Here is a 14,081-nt window from a genome sequence, read left to right on the forward strand (position 1 = left end):
TGAAAGAAAAAGATGCCTTTATATTCTGGTACGTACCGATCACGCAAAAAAAATTTGTTAAGACTTAACCTTAAACATTTGTTTAATATCTGTTTGAAATAATTTTTAATATGTGAAATTCTTGCATTCTAGTTAAAGTAAAATGGGGAAAGGAACTCTTTCCTAATGTAGAAGTTAATACAGATGAAGAACCAATGTTGTTTAAAGCACAACTGTTTGCATTGACAGGAGTACAGCCAAAAAGACAAAAAATTATGTTGAAAGGACAGACATTGAAGGATGATGATTGGGGCAATATCACGCTCAAAGATGTGAGGATCAATTATCTTCGTTACACTATCAATGGGAACATTAAAGAAATGTTACGTTAACTTTATTATAGGGCATTACTGTATTAATGATGGGATCGAAAGAAGAAGATGTGCCAGTAGAACCTACTGAGAAAACATTATTTTTAGAAGATATGAGTGAATCCGCTATAGCAACTGTTTTAGATTTACCAGCTGGCTTAATTAACTTAGGAAATACTTGTTATCTTAATGCAACTGTACAGTGCCTAAGAACTGTCCCTGAATTGAAAGAAGCTTTAATGAACTTTTCGGACGGGCTTGCAGCTACTGGTAGCTCCTCAATTGTGCCTGCACAAAGTATAACTGCTGCATTAAGAGATTTGTATACTAGCATGGGGTCTTATAAGGGATCTTCTCTGCCACCTGTTGTTCTTCTTCAAATGATGCATTTGGCATTCCCAAGATTCGCGGAAAAATCTGATCACGGCGGATTTCAACAGCAGGATGCTAATGAATGTTGGAGCGAACTTATTAGAATGTTGCAACAACAATTACCAGCCAAGGTTATTAAGTCTTCCAATGCTTGAAATGCTATCCCTATATAATCCCCACGTTTTGAGTAAATTTTCATAAATAATTTTGAGATAATTGTAGGAGAATCCTGCATTAGAAAGTGGTGAACAAACTTATAAACCTCGATCTCTAATTGAACAATACTTTGGTGGGTCGTTTGATACAGAGTTGAAATGTGTAGAATCTGATGACGAACCGCCTACCAAGGGTAAAGAAGACTTTTTACAATTGAGTTGTTTTATTTCACAAGAGGTTAAATATATGTTTTGTGGACTTAGAAATAAAATGCAAGAACAGATAACGAAAATGTCACCAACTCTTGGCAGAGACGCGGTATATACGAAGACGGTAAAGTATATTACACAGTAGAGTAGAAAAATATATGTCTGAATTGATGGGATTTTCATTTAAACTGTATATTCTCTTACAGTCAAGAATTAGTCGATTGCCAGCATATTTGACAATCCAGTTTGTACGTTTTTATTACAAAGAGAGGGAAGCGATTAATGCAAAGATTCTGAAAGACGTCAAATTTCCGTTTGAATTCGATGCGTACGGTTTGTGTACCACCGAACTTCAGGAGAAGCTCATGCCGATGCGAACGAAGTTTAAAGAATACGAAGACGAATTAAATCATGTAAATGAAGAGTTACAAAAATCGAAAGATAAAGGAAATAAAACGAATACTGAAACCGGAAAGAAAACGAAAAAAGAACCTTTCTGGTTTCCAAACGGTACACATTACCTGAAAAGATTACATGAACATGTTAATGTTCGTATCGCTATAAATATGTCGTTTCTAATTACAGATATAGGATCAAATAACAGTGGGTATTACACATTGCAAGCGGTTCTAACACACAGAGGTCGATCGAGTAGTAGCGGTCATTATGTGGCATGGATTAGACAAGAAGATGACAAATGGCTGAAATGTGATGATGAAACTGTTAGTCCTGTGCCGGTTAGCCAAATATTAAAACTTAGTGGTGGTGGCGATTGGCATTGCGCATACGTTCTTTTATATGGTCCAAAAATGTTGGAAGTACCTATCACAGAAGATAAAGTACCTTCCACAGATGAAAATACTGCTAAGAAGTAATTTTCATATAACCAATCAATTTTGCATAAAGGCTAAACACAATTGAAACAAAACTTCCACATTGCGTTTGTTAGAGAAATGCATTTCTTTTTATAGAAATGAATGTCAATATGATTTGGACATTAAAGTTAACTATAATATACTATTTGTACAATCAGTGGCCATTATTCCTATCATAAAAGTTCACCTCAATAATTTTTGCATGATATGAATATATATAAAAGATCTGCATTTGTTCATTCATTCAGTTTCGTGTTTAAACATACACGTGGTGATGACAGATCTTAGTGTTACACAGAAATGAAACTAATGTAAATCATGAAAGTGTTCTTTTATAATATTCCAATAAAATTCCAATTAAAATTATAGTTATTCTTTATCAATTTATAATTATTTTAAAATATATTATTTCTGTTAAAGTTTTGTAATGTTAAAAATCAAAATCTTTTTATGGATTAATTTGAAATTGGTTCTATAAAGAACCGTTAAATGTATATAATGTATATGAATGAATAATAAGCATTATACATATTTCATTACTTCTTTAACAAATATTGTATGGCGAATAAATAGAAATGGTAAGTAATTATTGTATTTGATAAGATTTTGTACTAAATTCATGGAATAATATCTATGTTGTAATAAAATTATGCTATATAGCCCAAGTCGATAAAACGACACAATCTGATAATGCAATAAATGGAATCTTGTACACACACCTGCGCATGTATAAAAATACGATACCGTGTATTCTTATACACAATGTCCTTGTATGTGTATACGTGAAAAAGATAGATAATTTGAAATAAACGAGTAGTACGGTGTCAGATACGAATGGTTACAGTTCTCGGTACTACATTTATCGCATTATTTACCAAAAAGTGCCGCGCAATAGGTTCGGAAAGTCACAGTCACGTGCATACGTATGTGAACCGAATTGTTCGCAAAAATGCATTCTAAAGTATTTCGCAGTAAAACGCTTCAATATTGGCTGAATAAATTTTTCAGGTAATATTACATTTTTATAAGTACGTATAAGTAGTAATAGTTGAATGTTACATTAATCAGTTGACAAATACACATGTTTTGACGCATACGTACAACGTCTACTTCAGCAATTGGTACACGACATAAACGAATTATCTTTTCAATCAATTATTACAACAGATGTTTTAGTTTTTAGAGATAAATATTAATAAGTGGTACTAAAAACTTTAACATAGAACATGTTCTATCGTATCAATTTAAAATATAATCTTTGGCACACATTTCTTCACGGAATAACGATCTTTCTCGAACACTGTGTACGTTCTTCAAGGAAGTTTGAAACGTAAAAAATACATATGCTAGGACGATGAAAGTAGAGTGATGATTGTTTCGCCTTCTATAATAAAGATACGAGTCCACCTGTATAAAAGCAATGTTCTTCCACTACTGTTGATTGTAATCATTCATTTTAGTACATTATGAAGCACTTTGCATTGTTGTATTAATTATATAGCTTACGTCAACTTTTAGATAGAAATACAGCTAAATTGATCAATGACATCTTCTTTACTTTATGTTATCATTGATTTTTCTCAACTCAATAGTGCTCAAGCTTAAGTTTTCTAATAAAATATACCATAATAAAAAACGCGGCTATTACGTTTCTTTTTCTACCTAAATGAAGTAGTCAAGATTATATGTATGTTATATGCATGTATACATAGTAACTTAACGACTTGCATCTTTGGTTGGGGGATGGTAAAGGTTCGGTTAAGTTCGGGTTTATAACCGAACTCATCCGAAAGCCATATTCCGCTGGCTACCACTGGCTACCTTCACCATGGGTGTTTTCACCTCTCCGTCGGTTTCTCATGAAAAGATTGTTCGCCTCTCGCGTTTATCCTCGAAATAATATGTGAACTAATCTCGTACCGGGTCGTAAAATGTTATGCGAGTTACGTTCATCCCGTAATTGCATTTTTTGACGATAAGTTGGGTGTGTGCTTTGTCATTCGCCGTTACCAGTATCGCACATGTGAAAATTAGGATTTGACGGATCTGATTTAATGCAATGGCGACGTTGTTACTTTCCATTATGTTGTCCACGTTTCTTTTAACCGCTGTTTATTGCCGTGTTCCCGGAGTTTCTCGCGGTCAAGCCATGTCAGTGCTAGAACCTCGACGATAGACAAAAAATGATCTTCCGGTGTAAGAGTTCAATTTACTTTTTTCCTGGATTCTGTGACAAACCGGTGGGACAAGTTCAAATCGAGCGGGCTCTATTACTCAGATCGTATTACTCTCACTTTTTATCATAATTCGTCGAAGCTTTTATTTTGTCTGACCTCTATTTTAAAGCATTGTTATCTAAACGATGATCATTGTATGTAGTCATTGTACAACAAGAACTGTTGGGCGTGTGAGTTCGTAATTGATACCTGGATGTCATTTTCATAAATTATTTGCTGTCTTATTACTTCTCTATATTTTAAAAGATGTTTCCATGTTAAGTACTTGTTTATCCGAAAGAACAAGGTATGTATGCCCATGTCTACGTTTGCACAAAAGTTAATGCCAGCAAAGTGGAACGTTCGGATTAATTGATACTTTTCGGCTGTCCGAGATTTCGTTGCTTTTATCTTTATCGTCCATTAAAAACGATTCCTTTTAATCAAAAGTTAAAAGGGGACAATTGACACTAATAGAATGATGGGGTAATACTTTCAATATCTATAAGTGCTGATAAAATTAATGATTTCCATCTCAACTTGTATCAAAAAGGTTTATGTTATAACATCCAGCTTAGAGCAACGTGAACGTGATGAAAATGCGTGTACCACAATAGAGCATACCTCCGTTTTACGTTACGATTACATGGGTATTGGTTTAGCGATGTAATGAAGTGTCACCGTCGTATTCCAGTAAATACTTATATTTATTACTTATAATTCTCAGTGAAACTTTTAACTCTAATTACAAGTGTTCTCGACTGTTATCACGTTAGATATCAAGGGAGAAATTGCAAGTTTCTCGAGAAGAAGAGGAACAGTTTCGAGGAAAAAAGTGCCGACTCTACGAATTTTATTGTATCTTAAGGACTCGTAACACGTTCAACCGCGTTCCTTAGTGATCGCTGTCTAAATGTTATAAAAACCAAAGTGCACGTCGGTGTTTTACCGTGTATATTTACGACTCGTTATGAGCGAGTCTACAGGTGTATGAGAAATTTCAAAAACGTATTAAACATCGCACAAAGAAATGTGTGTTATAAAAATTTTCTATTCGCATTGTCGTACCTCGATATCTATGAGAGAGGATCAAACGTAGAATTGGTGGAAGAACATTTGCCAAAAGAGATTTTTATTTCATGACCCAGTGACCGTGAACTTGATTACCAGACGAATTTCATATAATTCACGAAAAATGGGTAATTGTTTCAATAGTCCACCGGACACTGAGAAAGAAAAGCCTGACAGAATAGGCAATCCTAATATAGAAGCAGTTGCGTCTCAAGCTAGTCCAGTGCCAACACCGCCTCCAGATCCCATCAGGCCTATGCCACAGATTCCAGATGCAGATGTGCCAACTGCAAAGATATTTGTTGCACTTTATGATTATGATGCACGCACAGATGAAGATTTGAGCTTCAGAAAGGGTGAACATTTAGAGATCCTGAATGATACTCAAGGGGACTGGTGGTTAGCCAGAAGTAAAAGAACTCGACAAGAGGGATATATTCCCAGTAACTATGTTGCAAAGTTGAAATCCATAGAAGCAGAACCGTAAGTTACATTTTCAATGTCATTCCTCTTTAATATATGAATAGCTAATGAATAAATGTGCACGTTTAACATGATTGCACATTAAGAATGCAAGTCACATAAAAATGTACAGTTATGTGTTTACTGAAAACAAATTTTAAGCTATTGCATTCTAGAGACTGTAGTACAGTTATAAGATTTGTTAAATTAAAAAATATACTGTATATCTATGAGAGAGGATCAAACGTAGAATTGGTGGAAGAACATTTGCCAAAAGAGATTTTTATTTCATGACCCAGTGACCGTGAACTTGATTACCAGACGAATTTCATATAATTCACGAAAAATGGGTAATTGTTTCAATAGTCCACCGGACACTGAGAAAGAAAAGCCTGACAGAATAGGCAATCCTAATATAGAAGCAGTTGCGTCTCAAGCTAGTCCAGTGCCAACACCGCCTCCAGATCCCATCAGGCCTATGCCACAGATTCCAGATGCAGATGTGCCAACTGCAAAGATATTTGTTGCACTTTATGATTATGATGCACGCACAGATGAAGATTTGAGCTTCAGAAAGGGTGAACATTTAGAGATCCTGAATGATACTCAAGGGGACTGGTGGTTAGCCAGAAGTAAAAGAACTCGACAAGAGGGATATATTCCCAGTAACTATGTTGCAAAGTTGAAATCCATAGAAGCAGAACCGTAAGTTACATTTTCAATGTCATTCCTCTTTAATATATGAATAGCTAATGAATAAATGTGCACGTTTAACATGATTGCACATTAAGAATGCAAGTCACATAAAAATGTACAGTTATGTGTTTACTGAAAACAAATTTTAAGCTATTGCATTCTAGAGACTGTAGTACAGTTATAAGATTTGTTAAATTAAAAAATATACTGATCTTAAGTTATTTTTTTATTTAATAATTGTTTTTCTAATTACTTAGTTATTGTGACTTTCATTTTAATTCTAAATCTATTTGTATTGAATCTCTCAAGGTTCTATGAACATAGCACCTCTATCAATTAGATAAGCAATGTTTCCGCTTTTGCGGTTTCCCACATAAAAATACAATCATAAAAAACCCAGTGTTTTATTAGATTTTTATTTCCTGCACATATTTCTAAATATATCATACACTTTATTTACCATGCCTCTGTATCATTGATTTTTAGATGGTACTTCAGAAAGATCAAACGAATTGAAGCAGAAAAGAAGTTATTACTGCCTGAAAATGATCATGGTGCATTTTTAATCAGGGACTCTGAGAGTAGACATAATGATTATTCTCTCTCGGGTAAGTGCAATCAATTTTACACAATTTAATGCATCCATTATCTTTTTTTAACATCTTATTCAATATATTGGAATTATTAATACAATTTTTTGGATAATAAAATAATACAAATGTTTTTTAGTACGCGATGGTGACACAGTTAAACATTATCGCATTAGGCAACTGGACGAAGGTGGTTTCTTCATTGCTAGAAGGACTACATTCAGGAATCTTCAGGATCTTGTCGAGCATTATAGTAAAGACGCTGATGGACTGTGCGTAAATCTTTGCAAGCCATGTGTACAGGTAAGACAGATAAGTTTTTTGTAGTAAACATTTCACGTAACCCGTCATATAAATGGAGTTTAGACAGCTTGCTGCATGTATAAAATTGATTTTTAATGACATTAATATTTTACTAAAGGATACTGCTTAAGTATTGAATTTTTTTTTAATCCGTATCAAGGCATTTCTTCAATTGATTGAAAGAAATTAATTACCTATCTTGTGTTTTGGTACTTACTAAATATGCAGAAATCCCTTGATATTAAATACAACCCATATGAGATTAAAAGTGAAAATAAGGACACAAATGCATGATGTTATTGACCCTTACTGTACACATGTTTGCAATGTGATCAATTTTGTACATAAAATGAATCAGAGAGTATAAATATGTCTACATAAACGTTGAATCGTTTGAATAAACGTTTAAAGAATATTGAATACTATATATTTACAGCACTGTCTAAACTCCAGTTAGACTTTGCTCTATATAAAACGATAAGATGTATCTCATAGTTATGATGATTTAAATAATATTATTATGAAAATAATAAGTCGGACAAATTATTTATCAAATATAGAATGAGATTTCGTCGTATACTTTATTCAGTTCCCGTTTATTTTTTATGTTTTTCATTTACAACACTGATAGGAAATGTATAATATTGATGAAGTAGGTGTTAATTTGAATGTTAATCAAAATTTAACAAGGAGTTGTATTCATAAGTACATGTAGAGTGATTATTTAAACTTTGATTAATCTTTGAAGATAATATACAATGTTAGTTGAAATGGAAAATAATATACATAAGTAAATATAATGTATATTGTATCATGTATTGTTGCTGTTTATTTTAAAAATTATTCAGATTTGACAATGTCTTTTAGTTTGATAAATAATCTTGCAAAAGTTTGATCTCTGAATAGACTTTGTTTGTTTCTCTGTTATTGCTTACCTTATCTCCCGCTGGATTTTCTTGGTAAATTGAATGGCCCAATATGACATATCATGTTAATTTTCTTTTTAACATAAACGCTTTCTATCATGTCTTTGGCCTGTACATACGTCACAAGTCCGTTCTATACGGAATCATGTTTCAACGACATTAGATAGTTCATCTATTTAGAACACTCACTTATTTTCGAAATCTGATATGTCATTGCTGAATTTCATAGATTTTTCTTAGAGATGATAGGATTTCGGAAGCACAGATATAGAAAACAAAATAAATTTGTGTCTATGTGTCTGTATGTACTATTTCAATGTACTGTTCACTTTAACGATATGTATAACACAAATTTTTTTTGTACAATTGTAAAGATGAAAGTAGTCTACTATAGATATTCATGCGCTCAAATCTACTTGATATACAGGATATCTTAAATAATCCTCAACTCTCTTTACCCAATATACATAGTACTAATTATATGTCTAAACTCCAGTTAGACTTTGCTCTATATAAAACGATAAGATGTATCTCATAGTTATGATGATTTAAATAATATTATTATGAAAATAATAAGTCGGACAAATTATTTATCAAATATAGAATGAGATTTCGTCGTATACTTTATTCAGTTCCCGTTTATTTTTTATGTTTTTCATTTACAACACTGATAGGAAATGTATAATATTGATGAAGTAGGTGTTAATTTGAATGTTAATCAAAATTTAACAAGGAGTTGTATTCATAAGTACATGTAGAGTGATTATTTAAACTTTGATTAATCTTTGAAGATAATATACAATGTTAGTTGAAATGGAAAATAATATACATAAGTAAATATAATGTATATTGTATCATGTATTGTTGCTGTTTATTTTAAAAATTATTCAGATTTGACAATGTCTTTTAGTTTGATAAATAATCTTGCAAAAGTTTGATCTCTGAATAGACTTTGTTTGTTTCTCTGTTATTGCTTACCTTATCTCCCGCTGGATTTTCTTGGTAAATTGAATGGCCCAATATGACATATCATGTTAATTTTCTTTTTAACATAAACGCTTTCTATCATGTCTTTGGCCTGTACATACGTCACAAGTCCGTTCTATACGGAATCATGTTTCAACGACATTAGATAGTTCATCTATTTAGAACACTCACTTATTTTCGAAATCTGATATGTCATTGCTGAATTTCATAGATTTTTCTTAGAGATGATAGGATTTCGGAAGCACAGATATAGAAAACAAAATAAATTTGTGTCTATGTGTCTGTATGTACTATTTCAATGTACTGTTCACTTTAACGATATGTATAACACAAATTTTTTTTGTACAATTGTAAAGATGAAAGTAGTCTACTATAGATATTCATGCGCTCAAATCTACTTGATATACAGGATATCTTAAATAATCCTCAACTCTCTTTACCCAATATACATAGTACTAATTATACAAATGAAAAATAATGTGAAAGGAAGAAAGACTATTATTGTAAATACAGTGCATTACATTTTCTACTGATTCTTAAGATATCCTGTGTATGAAATTTAAATTCATAGATCAGTTCTTTCAAATACAGATTTTGGAATCCTTTTTTATACTCATATACAGATTATATAACGGATTTTAAAACAGAAATTTTTCTCATATATCTAATAAACTTTATATATTTTCTGAGCAATTTTTAATAAGCTAAGATGAAAAGAGTTCATAACTTTAAAGACTTCTATCTTATCAAATTGTATTATTTAATGCCTTCATTGCCTTAAATTTTCCTCTATACATTTACTTTTAATTGTAAGGCATTGAAGACATTTCAAATTAGAATAGTTCTAACACGGTGCTACATTCTCGTTAATAATGTGCATATTATACGGTGAACAAATTATTAATGTATAAATTTGTGTCTTGAACTGTGTATAAGTGTTCAATACTAAGTTCCTAAAATTATATTCCGTGACTCTACATTCTTCTAATCAAGTACTGACTTTTGAAACATTTTATGTCAAGAATAAAGATCCATCTGCTACAAATAGTTATTTTAAAATGATATTTTGTGTACATTAATCAACTATCTTTATAAAGCCACGTGAGTGTCAGAAGGCATGAGATTAAATACACAATTTAAAGTTTGCTTTTCATCACTTGCATCCTGCATAATTAGTCACTGTTTCGTTTATTATTTCTACCATTACTGTTAGATTAGACATTTTTATTTTGAATTAGTTTAAGCAACACTCGTTATTTGTTATTTATAATAAAATCGCTAAGAAGTCAATGAGCAGTTAATGCAGCCTAAGCAACGTCATTAAAGGGCTTCTACTTAGGTTTGTATATATTATTGAAAAGTATCACCAGTTTTTTCAAGGAATTTTAGAACTTTGGCTAGCATCGTTTTGTTTTCTCTATCTTGTCTATTAGTATAAAACTTGCAAAGAAGCATTTTTTATTAATGCCATAGCTACGTGTGTATTCAAGACGATAAACAAATTTAACAGCACCTGTTTGATTTTGTTAATAGGTTGAGAAACCTGTTACTGAGGGTCTTAGTCATCGCACACGGGATCAATGGGAGATTGACCGTTCGTCTCTCAAATTCATAAGAAAATTAGGCCAAGGTCAATTCGGAGAAGTATGGGAAGGATCATGGAACAATACGACCGCAGTGGCAATTAAAACCCTCAAGCCGGGAACTATGGATCCCAAAGATTTCTTGGCAGAAGCACAAATCATGAAGAAACTTCGTCACGCGAAGTTGATACAATTATACGCTGTTTGTACTTTGGAAGAGCCTATTTACATCATCACAGAATTGATGAGGAATGGAAGCTTATTAGAATACTTGCAAGGTAATGAATTTCAACGGATTGACGTGAATTCTATGTATCGCTTTGTCTACTACTTTATGTAAACGATATATTTTGCAACAGGAAAAGGGAAGACGTTGAATTTACAACGATTAATTGACATGGCTGCTCAGATCGCGGCGGGTATGGCATATCTCGAGTCACAGAATTACATACACAGGGATCTAGCTGCACGAAATGTACTAGTTGCGGAATTGAACGTCGTGAAGATCGCAGATTTTGGTTTAGCTAGGTTAATTAAAGAAGACGAGTATGAAGCTCGAATAGGTGCACGGTTTCCGATTAAATGGACCGCGCCCGAAGCTGCGAATTACAGCAAATTCAGTATTAAATCTGATGTTTGGTCGTTTGGTATTCTTCTCACTGAATTGGTTACTTATGGTAGAATACCATATCCGGGTAAGTAAAATTGTCTTATCGAAATTGTATACAATTTTTCATTCATGATGTTTGTAACAAGGGTACTTATTAATTTTACAGGTATGACAAATGCTGAAGTTCTTCATCAAGTAGAGCATGGTTACAGAATGCCATGTCCACCTGGTTGTCCAACTGCATTGTATGATATTATGTTAGAATGTTGGAATAAGGATCCAATGAAGAGGCCAACTTTTGAAACATTGCAATGGAAGCTAGAAGACTTCTTCACCATGGAAGGCTCCGAGTATAAAGAAGCATCTGCATATTAAAGTACTAAAACGATCTATAGTTCTTGGTTATAACATATTTCACTATGATATCGACAAGATTTAATAGACATCCTGTATGAATGAGCAACGAGATAAATGCAGATTATTATAATTAACAATTCTATTCAGACGATACGGATGTTTGTGATATTCGAGAGTATACTTTATACTGAACGATAGTCTTCTTTCTACAAAATGTAAATGATATCGTGTTTATTTTTTTAGCAATACCGCTTTTGTTACATATTCTCGCTGCCATAAAATTGTAGAACAATATTTGTCAATTGATGAATATAATTATATATAATTGAAATGATTTTTGAGAGCAGTGACGTAGCATAGATTTTAATTTAGAAAATTGTATTTTCTAAACATGTAAATGTCGGTATCGATAGCGTCTTTCGATAATATCCATGGAAGTTAACCTTTTTGAATCACTTGTTTTTTAAACGTCTTGACAAAAGTATTAGAGAATCGAATTTGACGTAGGCAAAGATTATGAAACATCGTTTAGTCAATTTATACACATTTTCCCACGTACTTGAAGGAGTACTTCTTCAAGTACCTTATAGTAAGTTGCATTACTATCCGTCGTCATTCCTTCATCATTTTTGTTATTACTGTGTATTATTAATCTCTTTTACTATAAACAATTTGAAAGTATAACACTGTTCGTGTTTAAAATTGATAAATTGGTCATACAACATAATAATGATCATATTTTTAAAAAACTCACAAATAATATGTTAAGCTAATATAAATGTAAGATACATTTTAAAAATATTTATTATTGCTCATTTTATAACTTTTTTGAATATGTTAACTCTCAATTATTTAAAAAAGAAAGCACATATTAACTAGAAGCAATCCATCTAATCGTAAAATTATTCCTAACTGTTTATAAAACAAAAAAACGTAGTACGTGTGTATAACATAGGAAAGTATGCGAGGGTATTAATATTATTAGAAGCATGTAAACTATCAGTGCTTGAATCTTTTATTTAATAGTATAAAATACGTTGTATTCTTAGCCTTGCAAGATAAGTATTCATTACCATTAACCATTCACTTGATCATATATTTTCATATTAATATCTTTTATTCCTTAACTTTAGATTAAAAATTTTTCATTTTTATATATCATCATTAATTTATTAGGTTGACAAAAATCATCTTTCATCGATATTTGGTAAAAGACATAATGTCTTAAAACGATGCAATAACTCGAGGAAATGCATTAACACACGGTTTGTAACATTTTAATTTTTATAAAAGTCTTTAGGGTAAATGTGCTGTACGTGTCTTAGCTATCTAAACTTTTATTAACGTTTGTATCATATTATATTCATATTTTCTCTAAAAGAGTTTCTACATTTTTTTNTAATTATATATAATTGAAATGATTTTTGAGAGCAGTGACGTAGCATAGATTTTAATTTAGAAAATTGTATTTTCTAAACATGTAAATGTCGGTATCGATAGCGTCTTTCGATAATATCCATGGAAGTTAACCTTTTTGAATCACTTGTTTTTTAAACGTCTTGACAAAAGTATTAGAGAATCGAATTTGACGTAGGCAAAGATTATGAAACATCGTTTAGTCAATTTATACACATTTTCCCACGTACTTGAAGGAGTACTTCTTCAAGTACCTTATAGTAAGTTGCATTACTATCCGTCGTCATTCCTTCATCATTTTTGTTATTACTGTGTATTATTAATCTCTTTTACTATAAACAATTTGAAAGTATAACACTGTTCGTGTTTAAAATTGATAAATTGGTCATACAACATAATAATGATCATATTTTTAAAAAACTCACAAATAATATGTTAAGCTAATATAAATGTAAGATACATTTTAAAAATATTTATTATTGCTCATTTTATAACTTTTTTGAATATGTTAACTCTCAATTATTTAAAAAAGAAAGCACATATTAACTAGAAGCAATCCATCTAATCGTAAAATTATTCCTAACTGTTTATAAAACAAAAAAACGTAGTACGTGTGTATAACATAGGAAAGTATGCGAGGGTATTAATATTATTAGAAGCATGTAAACTATCAGTGCTTGAATCTTTTATTTAATAGTATAAAATACGTTGTATTCTTAGCCTTGCAAGATAAGTATTCATTACCATTAACCATTCACTTGATCATATATTTTCATATTAATATCTTTTATTCCTTAACTTTAGATTAAAAATTTTTCATTTTTATATATCATCATTAATTTATTAGGTTGACAAAAATCATCTTTCATCGATATTTGGTAAAAGACATAATGTCTTAAAAC

At 31.5% G+C, this 14,081-nt stretch overlaps 2 protein-coding genes across 15 annotated transcripts; both read left to right on the plus strand.

Moving 5' to 3' along the window:
- The first annotated feature begins 6 nt into the window (after positions 1–6).
- Usp14 (ubiquitin specific protease 14) lies at positions 7–2,330 on the plus strand. The gene is made up of 6 exons (XM_018030362.2): positions 7–28; positions 133–311; positions 383–853; positions 945–1,211; positions 1,294–1,597; positions 1,673–2,330. The coding sequence occupies exons 1-6, from the start codon at positions 13–15 to the stop codon at positions 1,960–1,962; spliced, it is 1,527 nt and encodes a 508-aa protein (XP_017885851.1). The 5' UTR covers positions 7–12; the 3' UTR covers positions 1,963–2,330.
- Positions 2,331–2,533: 203 nt separating this feature from the next.
- Src42A (Tyrosine-protein kinase Src42A) lies at positions 2,534–12,695 on the plus strand. Of its 14 annotated transcripts, none has more exons than XM_018030463.2 (7): positions 2,534–2,970; positions 5,394–5,732; positions 6,894–7,015; positions 7,137–7,300; positions 10,753–11,074; positions 11,156–11,491; positions 11,573–12,695. In XM_018030463.2, exons 1-7 carry the CDS (start codon positions 2,912–2,914, stop codon positions 11,779–11,781), a joined length of 1,551 nt encoding a protein of 516 aa, XP_017885952.1. In that variant the 5' UTR covers positions 2,534–2,911; the 3' UTR covers positions 11,782–12,695. The 14 variants fall into 14 exon arrangements, with proteins under 14 accessions (XP_017885952.1, XP_017885951.1, XP_017885963.1 ...); XM_018030462.2 differs by having other exon boundaries at positions 2,535–2,970; positions 10,747–11,074; XM_018030474.2 differs by having other exon boundaries at positions 2,537–2,970; positions 4,955–5,732; positions 10,747–11,074.
- The last annotated feature ends 1,386 nt before the right edge of the window (positions 12,696–14,081 follow it).

This window comes from Ceratina calcarata, unplaced genomic scaffold (assembly GCF_001652005.2).
Source record: "Ceratina calcarata isolate Rehan_Ccalc_2016 unplaced genomic scaffold, ASM165200v1 scaffold525.2, whole genome shotgun sequence".
NCBI lineage: Eukaryota > Metazoa > Arthropoda > Insecta > Hymenoptera > Apidae > Ceratina > Ceratina calcarata.

Bases quoted from the DNA above. Each gene is read 5' to 3' on its own strand.
- Usp14 (XM_018030362.2), top strand. The intron at 312-382 runs GTGAGGATCAAT...ACTTTATTATAG, and splicing joins GCAATATCACGCTCAAAGAT to GGCATTACTGTATTAATGAT. The intron at 854-944 runs GTTATTAAGTCT...AGATAATTGTAG, and splicing joins AACAACAATTACCAGCCAAG to GAGAATCCTGCATTAGAAAG.
- Src42A (XM_018030462.2), top strand. From the start codon at position 2,912: ATGCATTCTAAAGTATTTCGCAGTAAAACGCTTCAATATTGGCTGAAT. The intron at 5,733-6,893 runs GTAAGTTACATT...ATTGATTTTTAG, and splicing joins AAATCCATAGAAGCAGAACC to ATGGTACTTCAGAAAGATCA. The intron at 7,301-10,746 runs GTAAGACAGATA...TTTTGTTAATAG, and splicing joins TTTGCAAGCCATGTGTACAG to GTTGAGAAACCTGTTACTGA.